Source organism: Vigna unguiculata, chromosome 10 (assembly GCF_037176805.1).
Source record: "Vigna unguiculata cultivar grain cowpea cultivar isolate G323 ecotype 2 chromosome 10, ASM3717680v1, whole genome shotgun sequence".
In the NCBI taxonomy this organism is placed as follows: Eukaryota; Viridiplantae; Streptophyta; class Magnoliopsida; order Fabales; family Fabaceae; genus Vigna; species Vigna unguiculata.
The window spans coordinates 34,095,811-34,117,434 of record NC_140801.1 but is presented as its reverse complement, the minus strand read 5'-3'; the positions used below and the strand labels follow the sequence as shown (position 1 = coordinate 34,117,434).

Here is a 21,624-nt window from a genome sequence, read left to right as displayed (position 1 = left end):
CAAAACATTTAGAATATACCGTAGACATCCCTATCCGGATTATTGGTGAGATAGAAACAAATTATCCATTTTTCGGGCACTCTAGTTGGCAACTACTCTAGGATATCCTCTATTCACCTACTATCAATAGCAAGGGACTCCTTAGACATCCCGACCAGCCTACATAGGGACTGAGTACAATAGAAAGGAAATTTTGGTTTACCAGCCTTCTTACAATACAAAGAAAGACCACCAGAAGTCATGCTAACCCGAAATAACCCATCCTTGAAACCCTTAAAAGACTACATATACCCGTACAACACACACGCCTTGCATATTAATCTGAAAGCCTGCAAACTACCCCAACAATTCGGATGTAGTTGAGTAGGAACCACGTTCAAAATCCGTAAAACACCCATGCTAAACTCATCCAAAGGGAGGCACACGTGAAGCTTCACAAACATAGAAGCATACATATAAAAGAAATCCTCCTCAGCCCCCTCTCGACCATGGCAAACGCTTTTAACACCACTCACTCTCTGAATGGACATAGTACCTGGATCAACCCTCTTTCAAACAAATAAATACTTCTCATCCATGAATTCAGTATCTATTTTGTTTATTAGATTTGATGAAAATTCTTGTCTATTACGATTATCTATTTTGTCTACTTTATTGTCTATTTTGTTCATTTCCATCAAATCTAATAGACAATAATTTCCATCAAATCTAATAAACAATAAATGACTCTGTAGTACCAAATAAAAAGTCTTGATTGCTAAAAATGATAGTTAGATATCTCATTATTAGAGATAAATTCTTTGTAATGTGAGAAACAAAGCTAATCAAAACAAAAATTCCTTTTCAATATTGAATGTTTATGGAGACTCTAACCTCTAAAAGGTGAAGAAAAGGCGAGTTGGCAGAGCAACCAATTGATCAATCAATCACTCCAAACAATTGCTTCGATGAAACCGAACTTGAACTCGATGTCGTTGTAACCTCCCCAAACCTAGTTCTCTTCAAAATAGTTAATACATCAAGAAACTTTGTCCTCTAAACCAACTTTGAAAAGAGTGAACGAGAAATGAAAAAGTTCGATGTAATTAACCTGATTTAGGGAACCGAACCTAACGTCGCTACAACCTCTCCAAACTCTATTCCACGCTTCTCGGCACTGTCTAATGCGAACTCCGAACTTATAAGCTTTTTGAATAGAAGAGTTTAACTACTTTAAAGGTTTAATATTATTAAGTTTTAAATTTTATCTTTTTAATTTGTTGATTTTTATTTTATATTTAATATCATTTTCTTTTCTTTGTAGTATATATATATATATATATATATATATATATATATATATATATATATATATATATATATATATACTAATATCAATGATTAATTTAAAAAAATCAATTCTTTTAATAAAAATATATAAATACTAAATTAATTTTAAGTGTATAATTAAATTAAATTAAATATTCATGTTTTATAAACAAAATATATACATACAATTTATTTTTATTTATAATGTATCATAAATAATTTATTTCATATTTAAAAAGTTTAAAATATAAACATATAAAACAAATTATACCATAAATATAATAATATGTAACATTATAAATTAATTAATAATCCTTTTATTTCAAATAAAATAACATATAAAATACAAAAAACAGCGTAAAAGATAATAAATAATTTTAAATAATAATTAAATTCCATTTTAAATATAATTAATAAAAATTGTTTTAATACTTTTTATAATAATATTTAAATGAAAAAAATTATTGTATTAGTTAAATGTTAGTTATCATTAAAAAACATATATAATAAATATAAATTACAAATAAAACATTAATTTAAATAATAATAAAAATATATTTTGATAATTTATTAATACATTGATAGTTGTTAAAAAATAATTTAATACAATCATTTTTTATAGAGTAGTTTGCATATTATTATTTTTTAATTAGAAATTCCATTTCTTAGCTTTGAATTAAAAATAAAATCATTTTGTAGTTAAAGCCATAACTAATTAGCTTCAACTTAGCAACCATATTATGTTGTGTCTAATCTTTAACTACTTAGCTACAAATTAGCTACCATATTATGTTGTGTTTAATTTCTAACTAATTAGTTACAACTTAGCTACCATATTATATTATGTCATAATCCCTAACTAATTAGTTACAACTTAGCTACCACATTATGATGTGTCTAATTCCTAACTAATTAGCTACAACTTAGCTACCATATTATGTTGTGTATAATCCCTAACTAATTAGCTACAACTTAGCTACCATATTATGTTTTGTCTAACTCTAACTAATTAGCTACAATTTAGCTATATTATGTTGTGTCTAATCCCTAACTAATTAGCTACAACTTAGCTACCATATTATGTTGTGTCTAATTCCTAACTAATTAGCTACAACTTAACTACCATATTATGTCGTGTCTAATCTCTAACTACTTAGCTACAACTTAGGTATCATATTATGTTGTGTCTAGTTCCTAACTAATTAGCTACAACTTAGCTACCATATTATGTTGTATCTAATCCCTATCTAATTAGCTTCAACTTAGCTACCATATTATGTTGTGTCTAATTCCTAACTAGTTAGCTTCAACTTAGCTATCATATTATGTTATGTCTATTCTCTCACTAATTAGCTACAACTTAGCTACAATATTAGTTTGTCGCTAATACTTCGCTAATTAGTGACAAATTAACGAGCAAAAGTTTATTGCAAATTAACAAATTTGTTGTAGTGTTTGATTTGCTCTTTTTGTCCTTATTGATCACTGTAGGAAAATTTTAAATTGATGCACATAAATGAAATAATGAGTGTGATTATACAACATAATTTACACTATATATGTCATGGAAATTATTATTTTATAACTGTTCTCACTTCCTTTATTTTTCACGTGTATTATGTTTTTTTATAAAAATAATGTAGTTTTGAATAGCTTCAATTTGCATCTGAAATAAACAATCTAGACTTAAGCTTTCATAAAATTGTGAATAGAAAATATACAAATAGTACGTGAGAAATGTGAAAATAAATTAAACTTTCAAAAGTTTAAAATTAATTCAAATAGAAAGCCACAGGAGTAGTGATAGATATAAAGAGAATACACAAGTTTTGGCTTCATGAATGGTGGAACACAATAAAGAGATGGTGATGAACACTCTTCTGATTCTTTTATTTATTTTTTCTTTTTTTACATTTTATTAGTGCTTTGAGTATGTTTCCAAAATTTTAGATAATAAGTTTTAAACGTCCTTTGAGTATGTTTCCAAAGTTTTAGATAATAAGTTTTAAACATCCTTTTAGTATGTTTCCAAAATTTTAGATAATAAGTTTTAAACGTTGAGCACATAACTCTGTTTTTGATATGTGAAACTATCTTATAATAATTTGCTTAACTGGAATAAATTATTTAATTTTTTATCTAAAATATAATTTACAAGTTATAAACCGTAAAATGTAATTTTAATATTTATTAATAATAAAACATAAAATATAAATTTATAAATAATTAATAAAAAAATTAGTAAAATTTACATTCATAATCTGATAAAAAAATACGTTCATAATATTATAACAAATTGATTACAAATATAAAAACATGTCAAGATAATAAACTATTAATTTGTTTAATTTTAATTTTACTTATACTTTTTTCAAATAAATATATACAAATTTAATAGTATTTTGTTTCAACTAACTTCTCATTATCTAATACTTTTTAATTATTTTTTTATAGATTAAAATTTGTAACATTATTCAACAACATTAAATCTCACATTAAAATACATGATTAATTTCGGTTAAATTGTTGAGGTTGAATAAAAAGTAATTTGAAAATATTTAACTAAAAAATATTTTTATTCATTTATTTATTATATTTTTTTATTGAGAAGGATTAATGGAAAAATGTTTTTCTAGTTAAAAGACTTTAATTTTGTGACAAAATAGCAAGACAAATGTATGTTGTAAAATTGCAGCTATTTTGCTACAAACAAGTTATAAAGCTACAAACAAGTTATAATTTTGATCATGTACCATTTCCTTACATAGCAGCGAAGAGTTAATGAGCAAGTTTTTCCTCACTAAATTTCTTTGTATAATAGCAAATTTTTAATAGTGATTTTTTTAGTGTTTTAAATACATATACATGGCATCACCAATTGTGGGAAGAATTTTTTATAACGTTGAATGCTATGTTTCTAGGGTTGTTGTGGAATGTGGATGTGCAAAATAATACAACAATATTTAGAGAAGTCATCATTGCTAACTTTACTAGACTAAACCACGAAAATATTGTTGTGATGTAACTCTAGAAGGGGATGAATATATCCTATAAACAAATTCAAACAATTTTTGCACAAACAAATAATCAAAGTAAATGTGTAGACAAGGAAAAACACAAAAATTTATACTAGTTCACGCCACCACTAAGGCTATATTTAGTCCCTTCACTACAAAAATAATTGTTTTTAGCGGGGGTTATATTTGGTGTTTCTAGGGGTTTTAACCCCACTAATGGTTTTACTAGGGGTTTGAGATTCCCTTGGAAGTGCAAGCGTGGCTAACGGATTACCGGAGGTTTTTAGTAACCCCTGGAAGTAGCGCAACTTATCGGGGGTTTCGGAAACCCCCATTAATACCTGGGGTTTCGAAAACCCCCGTTAATGCTTGGAGTTCCGAAAACCCCCATTAATGGCGGGGATTCTGAAAACTCCCAGTAATGCATGGGGTTCTGAAAACTCCCATTACTGCCTGGGGTTCTGAAAACCCCCAGTAATGCATGGGGTTCTGAAAACCCCCAATAATGCATGGGGTTTACAAAAACTCCATTAATGCTTGGGGTTCCGAAAACCCCTATTAATACCAAAAAGTTAGTGCTCATATTATTATGACATTGCTATAATGCTAAAGTTGTACTTTCCTGATAATTGATTTGTTTAATTAATTATTTGAGTACGAAAAGAACTTTATTCTATAAAATTTCCTATTTATTACTTAACATTTTGGTATCAATCAATACAAATAAGCAAAACCTTCAATGCCACTTCAAAATAAGCAATCAATACAAATATTCATTCAAATGGTACCAATACAAATATTCATTCAAATGGTACCAATAGTGGACTAGCAGTCATAATGCTCTTAACATAATAAGTGTTGGAGAGGTAGCATTTGAATGATAGTGACATAATAAGCAATGCACTATCTACCTACAATAAAACCAAAATTAACCAAAAGTTTCCTAGAAGCATATTTGTTGACAAATTTCAAAAGTAAACGAAAAATATCATCTAATGCGGTGTTGGATGTTGATCATTTGTTTCTTCGTTAGGAACACTTCCTTGATCAGATACCTAACATATGAAAAATAATGATAATTAATAACTTTCCAAATAATAATATCAAACATATATTAATTTAATCAAGATTTAAATATTACCGTTGGTGCATGATGCATAGTAAAATCACGAGGCAACTCTCCTTGATAATTTTGTACTAAAAAATTAACCATCGCCTTCATTTCATTAAGTTGGGATGTCAATGTAGAAACCTATTTTAAAACACAATTAATTAAATTAATCAAAATAATCAAAATAGAGAAAATAACTCTTATTTTCTACTTTTGAAGAAACAAAATGGAGCTCTTTTGACAATCTTGGTTTACATAACATATTACTTTAAACATATTCAAACGTGAAATTTGATAAAAGTAATGCATCATGATCAAAACTAAAAAGTTAACCTGATTTTGTAATTGAGCATTAGAAGGATTTGAAGATGCTCCACTATATGAATGACCCTTGGAGCCAAACACTTTAGATGGGCAAGGACCCAAACCCAAACCCTTAACACGTCCACAGTGCTCTTGGCTTCCGAAAGCAAAAGCTAAGGAATCAGTACTTGATATTTCTTTTGATACAGATGATGATGATATTGATTCATATACTTGAATTTTTTCCTACAAAGACATAAGAAGAAACTAATTAAAATAACACAAAGTATGGTTGACAATTATAGACTTTATTAGAATTGAACTTACACTGATTTCCCTCGCTTCATCACTCACAAAGGCTCCATTATCATGTTTATGTGTTGCTATCCATACCTCTCCTCTACTAACCTTGTGGCCACACTCTTTTTCCTATAAAATTAAAGAAAAAAATATATGACACATAAAGCCTAAAATTGAAACAAAAGGTTCACATCAAGATATGTAGTATTATCACCATTTCATCTTTTTTCCTTGCAATGCTCTTAGATCCACATGTGTAAGCAATGGTTTGCTTTGCCCTATTATCTTTATTTTTCAGAGCATGCTCTTAATCATCAATGTATAAAAATTAATAATCATTAACTTGAACGATGTTGATGAAAAATAGTTTCAATATACCTTTGTTTTTGAATTTAGTCGATAATCCACAAAAGAAGCCCAATGATCTCTATCTATTCCTGCTGGAACCATTGTGATCCATTCATCTCTAGTACGTGTTCCATCATTTCTAAGTTGCCACAATTCCTGTCAGTGGTCTCTCCACTTTATGTTAAGTGATTTGAGGATGTGGCTTATATGAACATCAGAATGGACATCAAACTTAGCCTTCAAACATAAAACAGTTAAAATTAACAAGAGTTATAGTATAATTAAATCATACATTAAGCTTTTACAATGCTGACCTGAATAGTATTCTTAAGTACGTCTTCATTATAATCTTTTGGAATCTTCTTCCAACTAGAATAACTAATAGGAAGAGAATTAAAGTTTCTTGCAATGCTACCCAAGAACCTATTCAATAATGCTCCACCATCTGCAATTGCTTGACCCTCATTATTCCACTGCACAACAATCCTTTCATTAGGAGGTAAATGCCACACATCATTGGTTCGTAGTTGTTTTGTAATTCTCTTTCCTTGATCATCTACGAAATGTGAGAAAATAATTTTTACTAATTTATTATAAAGACAAATATATGTATAATATATTATGTAGTACTTTGTATATAGTTGCTTACCAATGACATTAACAAACCATGCTCTTTTTCGGGTTGCAGGCCTTTGTTCATCTACTTGCAACTCAGTCTCTTCATTTTCTTCCTCTTCATTTTCAGAATATGAATGTGATGTAGTTGTGATGAATATCACCCTATAGGGCTTTTCAGCTTGTGCCCATGGCCTGGCTCATTTAGTTTTTCTTTGTCATTAAATAAATAATCATTTTGGGCCTTATACTTTTATTGGGCCATTCTTTTGTGCTATCTTTAATTGTCTTGATTCTTTTTATGGCTAGGAGAATACAAGAGGAATGGGCCTCCAATGCACATACAAGGCCCAAGATGAACTTTATATGGGCCAAAGAAGATGTGAAGACCTAGCCTAAAACTCTTTGTTTGTAAATATTAGAATAGGGTTTATTTTTGGGCTTTGTATTTTGGGCCTAGTAGAATAGGATTTTCTTTAGGCCATGTATTGGGCCTTAGAGGAAATTGGGCTTTAGAAGTAATTTTGGACCAAAAAGGGAAATTGGGCCAAATGGGCCAAGAGTAGTGTGTCTACTCTAGAAAAGCCTAGAAGCTTCTCAAACTTACTCTTCAAGAATAAGAGTTAGCTTCCCATGGCAAGACAAGTGTGACTTGCTTAGGTGGCAAGTCACACCTCCCACATGCTCCTTTTTGGCTCCAAAATTCAACTTTCTAGATTCCTTTTTCCCTCCACTTTTTGGAGGCTCCTTGGTCTCATTTTAGCCTATAAATAGAGAGCTTAGGACCCTTGTATTTTCATTCATGAATATAGTAGAGAAATTATGTTGAGATGACTCCAAACTCCTCTCTTTTTGTGAATCAACTTAGGCTAGAGTTCTCCTTCTTGGTTTCCTCTAGCCTCCTTCCTTGAGTGTTGGCCCAACCTCACTTGAGAGCTTCTCCAAACACCATTGCTGCATCATTTCTCCTCTCATCCTTCTCCATGGAAGCCTCATCAATTCTGCATGGCTTCTCCTTGGCTTCCTTACTCTTGAAGATGGACTCATCATGTGGTATCTAGAGCCTTGGTTGATCAAGCTTGACATCAAGAGATAAGTTCATCTTCCTTGTGGTTTTTCTTTCAATTTTCGTGTTGTTCATCCATTTTTCTTTGCGTTCTTTCATTTTTTGTGTTGTTCTTCCATTTTCTTTGAGTTTTCTTCAAGTTTCCTTCAAATCAACCGAACATCTATGAGTCTACATGAATTCTATGGATTCAAATGGTAGATCTCCATGATTTCTGGTTCACATTTGTTCTTAAGTTCCATTTATTTTTCCAGCAACATTTTCTTTGCTTCCTAGTGTGTGTTCTTCATTTTCATTCGGTGGTTTCCATTTATTTTCAGTTTATCATCTTGTGTTTTGTCTTAAGTCATGTTTAAGTGTTTTGTTTCATCTCCATTTTCGTTTCATTTGCTATTTTCTGCATTTTCTTGATGAGAACCAAGTCCTACATCACACAAAAGAGCAATGAACATCAAAGTGATGCTTGTGGATGTGTAAGGCATGTTCTCACTGTTTTTTGATCCATTTCACCCATTGGATTCTTGCTTTTGTGTGTTCTAAATGTTCTTCTATGATTCATTCTACTTGAATTTCATAGAACATCTTCTCAATCTCCGTGAGCAACTATGCTCCAGTCTCTGTTTTCAGTTTTTACTGCACGCACACCTACTGTTTGTGATTTATCCTAAACACATGGTTCGACAAAAGTTTTTTCTGATTTTTGCCTCTTAAAGAAGAGAGATAGACGAAAATAACAAAAAAAAAATCACTAAAAAATGTTGAGTACAAAAAATATGAAAAATCTGTGAAGTTGAGGCATCAATTAACGTTTTCTGGACTGCCAGTTTCTGGAAAATTCATTTTCAGTACTGTTTTGTGTGCGTTTTGCTGTGTTTTAAGTGCTCTTTGTTGATATAATTTTTGGTTTAGGTGTGTGCTCTATATTGCCTCGAGTTGCCTTAATTTCAAGTGGATTCTTCCCTTCATTTGGCACTGTTGCAATGAGTACTATAAGCTTCATGTTTGAGCACTTTTTTTTCAGATTTTCTCTTCAATTCTAGTGCCATTCTTTAGGTAATTCATTTGAGTGCTTAACTTGTTTGTTTACCTTATTTCTAGTTTGTCTTTCTTTGTTAAATCTTTGAGTATGTTTCAACTATATTCCACTTGAGTTTAGCTCTTCTTTCATTTATGCTTTTCTTGTTTTTCCTTATTGGCTTCTTTGATTTGGTGTTACATTCTTGGTGGAAGATTTCTTTGGAGGTAACCCAACACTCAAGGTAGCATCCTAGGAGGTGGAAACCAAAGTGGAACTCCAAGCTACAAGTGAAGTTCACAAAGGACAAAATTCAAAGCAAACACTTGAGGGAGACACACTTTGGAGGCTGGACCGAGAGCTTGAGAGACATAGCTTGGCATAGCATAGTTTTATTTTGGTTTTTGCTGTTTTGATGTCACGAATTTTGTGTAATTTTCTTTCTTTCAGTTTTCTTCTTTCATTTGGCTTAGGTGGGAAAATGCTTTAGAGCAATCCCATCCTTAGCATTTAATTGTAATAGTTTAAGGTGTAGTGTGAGGTTCAAGGGGTTCCAAAGGCCACTTGAATTTTCACTTAGGATTTTCGTCTAGTTTATGTTTTCAGTTTTTATGTTTTCTGCCTTTATGTTTTAAATGTCAAGGTTTTGTGTAATTTGTATGATTGCTTCTATGTTTTAGGTCACCGTGATATCTAGGTGCAAATCTTTAAACACTTAGTTGACCTTTCTTTGGTCATAAGAATTCACACACTTTGGAAGTTGTTTTTCACAATTAAGATCTGTCTTGTTGGGAAATTTTATTGAGAATTTTTGTGAAAGAATATTAGAGATTTCTGGCTAGGAAAGGTTTGGTTTCTAAGCCTGTCCATGAGACTTACCTCCCTTTCCTGGGAACATCTCTAGAAATCTTTTCCTTTATATTCTCTTTAAAATTCATAAAGTTTCTTTGTGAAAAGTTGTTTAGATAAGTGTTTCAAAAGTGTTTTCCAAAATGAGTTATCGTTTGTACAATAGATTGCATTTAGGTAGTCATAGTGAAGATAAAATGCATCATACACATGAGAGTACATTCCCTTTCTTTGGTGAGGACATAAGTGCATTATCATACATATCTTGGGAGAGGGAAATAAATGATTTGGTGCAATCATTCCATCTTAGACATAGTAAATACTACTTTCTTACTTTGTGCATTTCAAGTTTTGTAGGACATGCAAGAGAGTGGTGGGATTATAGGCAGTTTAGAGTGGAAAAAGGAAGAAAATCTCCCATTCAAAATTGGAGTGAGTTGAGAGCATGCATGAGAAGAACATTCATACCACCTTCCTTTGATTTTGATCGTGAGATAGAGAAAAAGAAAATTAAGATAGCAAGAAGGAAGGAGGAAAAACTCACAATATTCTTAAGAGAGATGAAGGCGTTGGAAGAAAAAGAAAAAATAAGAATTCAGAAAAGAGAGCAAAAAGAAAGAGAGAAATTTGAGCAAGAATTGAGAGAAGAAGAGGAAAAGTTGAGAAAACAAAAGGAGGAAGAAAAAAGAATAGAATATGAAGAGGAAAAGAGAGTAAGACAAGAGGCAGAGTTTAAAAGAAAAGAGGAAGAGATTGAGAGGAAAGAAATAATGCTTAGGAAAGTAGAGATACAACATCCTACGGCTCCTTGCATAGACTTCAATGGAGTAATTCCATCTTTCAACTCTTCTTTATTTGTTGTTAATACTTTTGTCTTAGTTCTCCCTAAAATTGTTTTTCCACCTTCATCATTCATTTTAAACACTTCAAAAGAATTTCCAAAAATCTTCTTTGAGTTAGAGTTACCTTTTAGGTATCAATTAAGTCAAAGTGACAAGCAGTATTTTTATGAAGTAGGCTATGTACCAAATCCTTCCAAAATTAAAAGGCCTTCTTCATATAGCCCTTACAAATATATTCTGCTTCCATTTCGGAAAAGTAACAGAAAAATTGTTTGATGATTACTGCATACATATTTTTGATCCTGGAGGAATCAAGCTTTCAAAGCTGTGGGCCTTAAAGAATCCTCTAGATCTGAGGACAAATCCTCTTCAAGAGGGAGGGGATGATGAATATCACCCTACAGGACTTTTCAGCTTGGGCCAATGGCCTGGCCCATTTAGTTTTTCTTTGTCATTAAAAAAATAATCATTTTGGGCCTTATACTTTTATTGGGCCATTCTTTTGTGCTATCTTTAATTGTCTTGATTCTTTTTATGGCTAGGAGAATACAAGAAGAATGAGCCTCCAATGCACATACAAGGCCCAAGATGAACATTACATTGGCCAAGGAAGATGTGAAGACCTAGCTTAAAACTCTTTGTTTGTAAATATTAGAATAGGATTTATTTTTGGGCTTTGTATTTTGGGCCTCGTAGAATAGGATTTTCTTTGGGCCATATATTGGGCCTTAGAGGAAATTGGGCTTTAGAAGTAATTTTGGACCACAAAGGGGAATTGGGCCAAATGGGCCAAGAGTAGTGTGTCTACTCTAGAAAAGCCTAGAAGCTTCTCAAACTTGCTCTCCAAGGATGAGAGTTAGCTTCCCATGGCAAGACAAGTGTGACTTGCTTAGGTGGCAAGTCACACCTCCCACATGCTCCTTTTTGGCTCCAAAATTCAACTTTCTAGACTCCTTTTTCCCTCCACTTTTTGGAGACTCCTTGGTCTCATTTTAGCCTATAAATAGAGAGCTTAGGACCCTTGTATTTTCATTCATGAATATAGTAGAGAAATTATGTTGAGATGACTCCAGACTCCTCTCTTTTTGTGAATCAACTTAGGTTAGAGTTCTCCTTCTTGGTTTCCTCTAGCCCCCTTCCTTGAGTGTTGGCCCAACCTCACTTGAGAGCTTCTCCAAACACCATTACCGCATCATTTCTCCTTTCATCTTCTACCTTCCGCACCTTCATCCTTCTCCATGGAAGCCTCATCAATTCCGCGTGGCTTCTCCTTGGCTTCCTTACTCTTGAAGATGGACTCATCAAGTTGGTATTGTTGGTTCAGAAACATGAAATGATTGATATGGTGGCTGAGAATTAGATTGAGGCACAATTGGGGGTTGGCTAGTTGAAGATATCCTCACTTTCAAGGTTCCTGGAAATAAATTGGTTAGATATTCCTAAAACTGAATATAAAATCAATTTGATATATACAAAACCTAATGTAAAAAAAATTATATACATAATACTTATTCATGAAATTTGATAAAACAAATTACTTGGCCGAGGTGCAAATAGAGGTGGAAGGCAAGCATATTTAGGACCTTGTTGAATACTTGCTTGAGATGCAGATGGAAGTGGAGGGGAAAATGAAAATGTAGGACCTTGTTGAATATTTACTTGAGGTGTAATTGGGGTTGGAATTTGTACTTCAAGTCTTAGAGGTTGAGTACTAGGCAGTGAAGAATGAGTACTCACTTCTTCAGATTTTGACTTAGACTTACTTGAGGTTGAAAAGTTCATCTTCAAGTCTCCTGACAACAGATAAATATTGATAAAGTTAGATTGGAAATCCTTACAAGTATGCACCAATTTTTATCCAACTCATCGTCTACATAATATACCATTTGAGCTTCTAATGCCTTAATGTATGGCTCGTCATCATCATTATCACCAATATGGATTAAGCGCGCAAAACTTACTAATGTAAATCCGTACTCATCACTCATAATCCATCTAGAAGTAGTTGTATTAGCCTAGTTACATTTGAATAAAACAATTAAGAATCGACCATGGTAGTTTATCTCAATTATGTCTACCAGTCGACCATAATACGACACACCTCCAAACTGCATTTAATTATCACTACTACTTGCATAACTCCTTGTCCCAAATGTACCAAACACTGTAACATCCCTAAGGAATATTACTGATATTAAATAAATAAAAATTCGAAATCCAACAAGTGCTGCATTTAATATAAACTATTTCCCAAAACACGAGTAATTTAAAATTTTAAAAATTAAAATCCATAAATCCAGGAGTCCATAATTCATAAAACCGAATTAAAAGTCAAAGACTCCCAAAAGGGATTACATAATTTTCTCAAAACTAAAAATGTAAACATCTGTATACATATACAAAATTATCCCCCTGCTAGCCCTCACTCCGCGTCTAAGTGTCTCCTGGCCCACCTATCACATCATCTACTCCAGGATAACAAGTTATCCGATCATCGCCACACACACATAGAAAGGGTGAGCTATGCACAACATATATAAACAAAACATGATATAAATATGTTTCCCAACCCAAAACAACATAACTAACTTTATAATTTCCAAATCACCCAAACCATGACCTCATAGTCCTTCATGAGTCATATGCATGAACTAAGTCTTGGGACTTCCCTGTGCTCCCACAAAACTAACTCATTCGTGGTCCAACCCTATGAGCCTATCCCGCTCATAGTCCTGCCCTACAGACTCCTCGTCTGTAGTAAAACATCCAAGTCTCACACTTGGACCCTGGCACGCACGCAATCACCATACTATGGACTCCTCTCCCAATAGTAGTCGACGGGAACTCAACCAGTTCCATGCCCATCATGTGTCCAACCACCGAGCACATCCCAGACCCCTATTGGACTTAGTCCTTCAAGCCCAAACATCACACCACATGCATATGCAATCCATCCTTATGATAAACAACCAAAACACACACTCACAAACACATGAAACACAGTAACTCGCATAAACTTGCTTAGGCTAGGGACCCCTCGCCCAAACTAAGCTCTCAGCCTCGCCTAGGCTAACCCAACTCGCTTGAGCGAGGTTAAAGCAAAGACCACACCAGATTATCTCGCTTAGGTGAGATACTCTCGCCTAGGAGAGATCATCTCTCGCCCAAACACCCATCTCCAACTCACCTGAGCTAAAACGCAAACAAGCATCACACATGGTCACGACGTCTCGCTTAGGCGAGGCCACCTCGCTTGGGCGAGATCCTGGTTCGCTTAAAACCCACAAACCCTCGCCTAGACGAGAAATCGCGCTCAATATGAGCACATTTCCTTGCTATCTCGCTTAGGCGAACCACTCTCACCTAAGCGAGAGTGTCACTCGCTCAACAATAACACAGCTCGCCTAGACGAGCTACAAGTCCTTTAAATCAGAAGAGTAGCTCTGCAATTCTCGCTTAGGTGAGATGGACTCGCTTGGGCGAGACTTGCAGGGTTTTGCCTCTGTACACGCACACAATCATTCGAAACATACCCAAACCAATCCCAAATCGCAACCAAACATGTTCAATCAATTTGTATCATCAATCAAGCCTTATATATATATGCAGTGCAACACATTTGAATCCTCTCAACCCACATATTGGCCATAACCTAAAAATAACAACACCAAAACCCTCATTCTAATTATATAATGCATCACAAGGTTATGCACACAACCTCAAACCAATCAAACTCTCAAGCACTGCACATAATACACGAATTTCATGCCAAACATAAATCAATTGTGAAATCCATGACACAGAACCATACACATATTACGTAATTCACGCGCACAAAGAAAAGCTCCGCTAACCTGGAATTAGTGCTCAAAATTGAGAAGACAGACACCTTGATTCCAACCTCCCTCTTGCTTCAGCCCTTGCACACCCAAAATTCTGCCCACACTCTCAATTTCATGCCTCTCACTATAGCAGTTCACCACAAATGCCAAAACCCTTCCCTTTACCCAAATTTTGGCTTTTATAGGTGCCTTTGAGACGGGTTTTAAAAATAAAACGGGAATGGCTTTAGTGTGGGATTAATGGCTATTCAAGTCCCTTCTTGAGTGATTTTTCAGCACCTAATGGTTACCCTTCTGCTAGGTTTTCTTTACCCCTTCACATTCATACCACAAGTAATAGCTAGCAAAAATAGAGCTTATTCTTTGCCCACCAAGGTTTGAACCCATGACCTTCCACTCATAATGTCAAAGCACAACCACTATGCCAATTCACATTTGATGATATACACACTCAGCATAAGTATACATTTCAAGTTCCACACTCTTTCATATTAATAAAACAAAGCATAAAACAACAACACATAATTGGCATACATAAGACTCGAACCCAAGTCCTCTCACACAATCAAAGTACTCTCAACCATATGAGCTAGTACTTTTCCACGTCACATTAAAGAACAATTAATGTCATAAAGACGCCTTCCTCCCACATTTATTAATTAATTAATTATTTATTTAATTAATTTTCCCGGGTCTTACATTACCCCCACCTTTTAAAGTTTTCGTCCACGAAAATAAGACTTACCAGTAAAGAGATGAGGATAAGACTTCCTCATAAGGTCCTCCATCTCCCACGTCATCTCCTGGGTTGCCTCGTCCCAGAGAACCTTCATGGTCCGAATCTCTTTCCCTCTGAGCTGTTTAACTTGAGAATCTAAAATTCTCACCGGTCCCACTCCAAGAGTCAGGTTCTCACGCACCTAGACATCATCCTGCTCCAACACATGAGTAGGATCTGCCACGTACTTCCTCAATTGTGATACATGGAAAACATTGTGCAGGTTTCCCAAGTGAGGTGGCAATGCAATCTCGTACGCCACCGGTCCAATTCGCCTCGTAATCTGATATGGACCGATGAATCGAGGGGTCAACTTCCTCGACTTCAATGCTCTCCCAATACCTACTGTAGGCGTAACTCTGAGGAATACGTGGTCACCAGCCTCAAACTCAAGTGGCCTCCTCCTCTTATCTACGTAGGATTTCTGCCGACTCTGAGTCGCACGCATCCGTTCCTGTATTACCCTTACTTTCTCAGTAGTCTGTTGTAAAAACTCTGGACCAAGTACCACAGACTCTCCATCTTGTTGCCAACACAAAGGTGTCTGACATCTCCTGCCATATAAGGCCTCGTAGGGTGCCATCCCAATGCTGGAATGGTAGCTATTATTATAAATAAACTCCACCAACGGTAGCACATCACTCCAAGTCCCGAGGTGGTCCAGCACACATGTTCTCAATAAATCCTCCAAGGACTATATGGTTCTCTCAGACTGGCCATCCGTCTGAGGATGGTATGCCGAGCTCATTTTCAACTGAGTGCCCAAAGTGTTCTGCAACGACTGCTAGAACCTTGAGGTAAACCTTGGATCTCTATCCGATATGATACTCTCGGGCACACCATGTAATCTGACTATCTCCCTGACGTACAACTCTGCCAATTTATCCAGAGACATCTTCTGATTAATAGGTAGAAAGTGAGCGCACTTCGTTAATCTATCCACTATTACCCATATGGAATCATGCCCCTTCACTAACCTCGGTAGGTGAGTAACAAAATCCATGGAAATGCTATCCCATTTCCACTGAGGAATCTCAAGAGGCTCCAACGTACCACCTGGCCTCTGATGTTCTATTTTCGCTTTCTGAGACACTAGACATGATGCCACATAATTTGCCACATCAGTTTTCATACTAATCCACCAGAAAGTTGCCTTCAAATCCTTGTACATCTTAGTCATACCTGGGTGTATGCTAAGATGACTCTTATGCCCTTCATCCAAGAGCATTTTCCTCAATACCCGACTTCTGGGTATACACACCCTCTCTCCGAATCGCAAGATGCCATCTCTACCCATCCTGAAGTCTTTTCTCTTCTTTGTGCCCAACTCACTAATGATATGCTGCAACTCCTGATCCTTACCATGTTCCACCCGAACCTCATCTAAGAACTCATTAGTGATCCTCAACATGCTGCATCGTATGTGATCTGTCTCCATATCTAATCCCAGATTCATATCTCGCAGCTTCTCAATCAACTCCAACTCCTTAATCATCATGGCAGACACATGAGATTTCTTCCTGCTCAGAGCGTCTGCTACGATATTAGCCTTACCAGGATGGTATAACAGCTCAAAGTCATAGTCCTTCAGGTATTCCATCCAGCGCCTCTGTCTCATATTCAATTCCTTCTGATCAAACAAGTATTTCAAGCTCTTGTGATCACTGAATACCTGAAACTGTGCCCCATATAAGTAGTGCCTCCATGTTTTGAGAGCAAAAACCACCACCACCAATTCTAAATCATGCGTAGGATAGTTTTTCTCATGCACCTTCAGCTGACGAGATGCATAAGCAATAAGCCATTTCTCCTGCATCAACACACAACCTAGACCTTTGTATGAAGCATCACAATATACCTCAAACGTCTTGGCAGTGTCAGGAATAGCTAATATGGGTGCAGTGGTCAATCTCCTCTTCATATCCTCAAAACAGACCTCACACTCGTCTGTCCAAGAGAAAGGCTGGTCCTTCCTAGTGAGTTGAGTCAAGGGACTCACCAGCTTAGAGAATCCCTCCACAAACCGCCTGTAATAACCTGCCAGGCCCAAGAAACTCCTCACCTCAGTCACAGTCTATGGCCTTTCCCACTTCACCACTGTTTTAATCTTCGCTGGATCCATCGATATACCTTGGGCTGAGATTACATGGCCCAAGAATTGTACCTCATCTAACCAAAACTCACACTTTGACAGCTTCCCATACAGTTTATGCTCTCTTAGAATTCCTAGCACCACTCTCAGATAATCTGCATGTACATCCCGACTCTCCGAGTATATCAGTATGTCGTCAATGAACACGATAACAAATTGATCCAGGTATGGTCAGAATATCCTGTTCATGTAGTCCATGAAAATAGCAGGAGCATTTGTCACCCCGAATGACATCACTACATACTCATAATACCCGTAGCGTGACCTGAACGCCGTCTTCTACACATCCTCTGGTTTGACCAAGATCTGATGATATCCAAACCTCAAGTCAATCTTAGAGAACACTGCGGCTCCCCTCAACTGATCTAACAGATCGTCTATCCTCGGCAGTGGGTACTTATTCTTTATGGTCAGCTTATTCAACTGACGGTAATCCACACATAACCTTGAACTGCCGTCCTTCTTCTTTATCAGGAGTACTGGTGCTCCCCAGGGTGACGCGCTTGGCCGAATGAACTTCTTCTCAAGCAAGTCTTCTATTTGCTTCTTCAACTCAACCAACTCCGCGGGTGCCATTCTATAAGGCGTCATGGATATTGGGCCAGCTCCAGGGATGAGATCAATGGAGAAATCCACATCCCTACTCGGTGGCAACTGGGGTATTTATCTGGAAATACGTCGGCATACTCCTCCACGACTGGAATCACACTGACCTTCTTGGCAGTACTATTCTTCTCTGCATGAGCCACTATCATAAAGCAGGTGGCTCCGGCTTTTGCTTCGTTAATCGCCCTCTGAGCCGAGATTAACTCCAGTCCTTCATGTTTTGGGAATACCTAACTGCGCCGTCCACAATCAATTATGACGTGATTGTTAGACAACCAGTCCATCCCCAAGATTACATCCAGTCCCTCCAAAGGCAAGCACACCAAGTTCACCTTGAATCTGCAACCTGCCACTTCCATAGAACACCCAACGCAGACTGAACTGGTAGCCACTTGACTTGAGGAGGGAGTTGAAACAAGCAACTCACATCCCAAATCACATGTCACCAATTGCAATCTCCCCACGCACACATTAGAAATAAAAGAATGGGTTGCCCCGAAATCAAACAACACCAATACCAAATTACCAACCAATACACAAGGTTCAAGGATGAGATTACCCGACTGTGTAGCCTTAGTGGTGGTCAGGGCAAAGACTCTGTCCGCTGCCCTAGCTCGCTCTGCTGGCGATGCGACTAGTTTCTTCGTGCTAAGACTCTTCTTCTCTAGACAATTGTTGGCGAAGTGTCCAGGTTTGTCGCATATAAAACACTTGCGACGATCGCTTGACCCTCCTACTCCACTTGCCAGCTGTGGACAATTCCTTTTCAGGTGGGGTCCGCCACACTGGTAGCAACTGGGACCCTGAGATGTTTGTGGCCGGTTGTACGGCTTTTTCATCTGCCTAGCCTCCGCGACATTCTTCTGATGTCGGCTCACAATAGGACCATGGCCCTTCTCAAGACTCTCAGCACTCTTGGCCTGCTCCACCAAGATGGGAAATCTCCTCTCTCTTAAAGGGGTTACCACCCTCTTCAGCTCAAATCTGAGACCTCGCTCAAACTTTAAACACTTCCACTCTTCCGTGATGTTCTGTGAAGAATACCTCGCCAAGTGCTCGAATCTATTCACACACTCCCTGCTGCAATGCTAGGAATTCAGCCTCTCTGTCCTGTCTCGCCGTATCTGAAAAGTACTTCTCCAGGAAATGAGCTCTAAAGTTGGCCCAAGTCACTGGCTCTTCACTATTCTCCATCTGTTGTTGCATGCCTGCCCACCAGTATTCAGCATCCCCATTCAGCAGGTACGCAGCGAACAACAATTTATATTCATCTTCGCAGTTCATCACTTTGAAGATTTTCTCACACTTGCGGAGCCATGCATCCGCTTCATCGGGGGAAGCCTTGCCAGTGAACTCAACTGGCTTGTGGCGCAAGAAATCTTCCACTGTCGGCACCCTGACTGGTGCAATCGCCATCCTAGGCTACGCTGCTACGGGTGGCTGCATCGCATCCACCATCCGGTGAATCGCCTCAGCGATGTCATCAGCGCCACTGCTCCTCCTCCTCCTGTTAGTAGCCATAGCCTGGATACGCCACATTACAACTGTTAAAAATCAGTCGCTTAGTCAAACAAAACCACACATTTTTTCACATTAAACACACAACATTCACAAACAACACATCGATAAGCTCACTCCCCACTAGCCCCAAAATATTTAAAAATATTTTCAAAACTTTTGCTCTGATACCAATTGTAACATTCCTAAGGAATATTACTAATATTAAATAAATAAAAATTCAAAATTCAATAAGTGCTGCATTTAATATAAACTATTTCCCAAAACACGGGAAATTTAAAATTTTAAAAATTAAAATCCATAAATCCAGGAGTCCATAATTCATAAAACCGAATTAAAAGTCAAAGACTCCCAAAAGGGATTACATAATTTTCTCAAAACTAAAAATGTAAACATCTATATACATATACAAAATTATCCCCCTGCTAGCCCTCGCTCCGCGTCTAAGTGTCTCCTGGCCCACCTGTCACATCATCTACTCCCGAATAACAAGTTATCCGATCATCGCCACACACACACACAGAAAGGGTGAGCTATGCACAACATATATAAACAAAACATAATATAAATATGTTTCCCAACCCAAAACAACATAACTAACTTTATAATTTCCAAATCACCCAAACCATGACCTCATAGTCCTTCATGAGTCATATGCATGAACTAAGTCTTGGGACTTTCCTGTGCTCCCACGAAACTAACTCATTTGTGGTCCAACCCTCGTAGCCTATCCCGCTCATAGTCCTGCCCTACAGACTCCTCGTCTGTAGTAAACCATCCAAGTCTCACACTTGGACCCTGGCACACACGCAATCACCATACTAATGACTCCTCGCCCAATAGTAGCCAACGGAAACATAACAGTTCCTTGCCCATCGTGCGCCTGACACATGCAATCACCATACTAAGGACTCCTCGCCCATTAGTAGCCGACGTGAACTCAACCAGTTTCATGCCCATCATGTGTCCAACCATCGAGCACATCCCAGACCCCTATTGGACTTAGTCCTTCAAGCCCAAACATCACACCACATGCATATGCAATCCATCCTTATGATAAATAACCAAAACACACACTCACAAACACATGAAACACAGTAACTCGCATAAACTTGCTTAGGCTAAGAACCCATCGCCCAAACTAAGCTCTCAGCCTCGCCTAGGCTAACCCAACTCGCCTGAGCGAGCTTAAAGCAGAGACCACACCACGTTATCTCGCTCTCAGCCTGGCCTGAGCTAAAACGCAAACAAGCATCACATATGGGCGAGATCCTGGTTCGCTCAAAACCCACAAACCCTCGCCTAGACGAGAAATCGCGCTCAAAATGAGCACATTTCCTTGCTATCTCGCTTAGGTGAACCACTCTCGCCTAAGCGAGAGTGTCACTCGCTCAACAATAACACAGCTCGCCTAGACGAGCTACAAGACCTTTAAATCAGAAGAGTAGCTCTGCAATTCTCGCTTAGGCGAGATGGACTCGCTTGGGCGAGACTTGCAGGGTTTTGCCTCTGTACACGCACACAATCATTCGAAACATACCCAAACCAATCCCAAATCGCAACCAAACATGTTCAATCAATTTGTATCATCAATCAAGCCTTATATATATATGCAGTGCAACACATTTGAATCCTCTCAACCCACATATTGGCCATAACCTAAAAATAACAACACCAAAACCCTCATTCTAATTATATAATGCATCACAAGGTTATGCACACAACCTCAAACCAATCAAACTCTCAAGCACTGCACATAATACACGAATTTCATGCCAAACATAAATCAATTGTGAAATCCATGACACAGAACCATACACATATTACGTAATGCACACGCACAAAGAAAAGCTCCCCTAACCTGGAATTAGTGCTCAAAATTGAGAAGACAGACACCTTGATTCAAACCTCCCTCTTGCTTCAGCCTTTGGACACCCAAAATTCTGCCCACACT

At 36.9% G+C, this 21,624-nt stretch overlaps 1 protein-coding gene, 1 long non-coding RNA gene and 1 pseudogene across 3 annotated transcripts; all 3 read right to left on the bottom strand.

Annotated features, from left to right (window-relative positions):
• Positions 1 to 5,049: 5,049 nt before the first annotated feature.
• LOC146882422 (uncharacterized) lies at positions 5,050 to 5,568 on the bottom strand. Its single transcript, XR_014984970.1, has 2 exons — positions 5,467 to 5,568; positions 5,050 to 5,380 (listed from the first exon to the last, which is right to left on the bottom strand). It is a non-coding gene; the product is annotated as an uncharacterized LOC146882422 (long non-coding RNA).
• Positions 5,569 to 6,393: 825 nt separating this feature from the next.
• Positions 6,394 to 15,449, bottom strand: LOC114165799 (uncharacterized; annotated as a pseudogene). Its single transcript, XR_014984937.1, has 5 exons — positions 15,362 to 15,449; positions 14,192 to 14,276; positions 7,037 to 7,197; positions 6,702 to 6,943; positions 6,394 to 6,624 (listed from the first exon to the last, which is right to left on the bottom strand). The product of XR_014984937.1 is annotated as an uncharacterized LOC114165799 (transcript).
• Positions 15,450 to 18,133: 2,684 nt separating this feature from the next.
• LOC146882421 (uncharacterized) lies at positions 18,134 to 19,568 on the bottom strand. The gene is made up of 3 exons (XM_085667399.1): positions 19,227 to 19,568; positions 18,449 to 19,183; positions 18,134 to 18,340 (listed from the first exon to the last, which is right to left on the bottom strand). The coding sequence occupies exons 1-3, from the start codon at positions 19,566 to 19,568 to the stop codon at positions 18,134 to 18,136; spliced, it is 1,284 nt and encodes a 427-aa protein (XP_085523525.1).
• Between the last annotated feature and the right edge of the window lie 2,056 nt (positions 19,569 to 21,624).

Excerpts from the sequence above, each read along its gene's own strand:
- LOC146882421 (XM_085667399.1), bottom strand. The coding sequence starts at position 19,568 with ATGGCGATTGCACCAGTCAGGGTGCCGACAGTGGAAGATTTCTTGCGC. Across the intron at positions 19,184-19,226 it reads TCCTAGCATTGCAGCAGGGA|AACATCACGGAAGAGTGGAA; the intron begins GTGTGTGAATAG and ends TATTCTTCACAG. Across the intron at positions 18,341-18,448 it reads TGCCTTTGGAGGGACTGGAT|AGGGCGATTAACGAAGCAAA; the intron begins GTAATCTTGGGG and ends ATCTCGGCTCAG.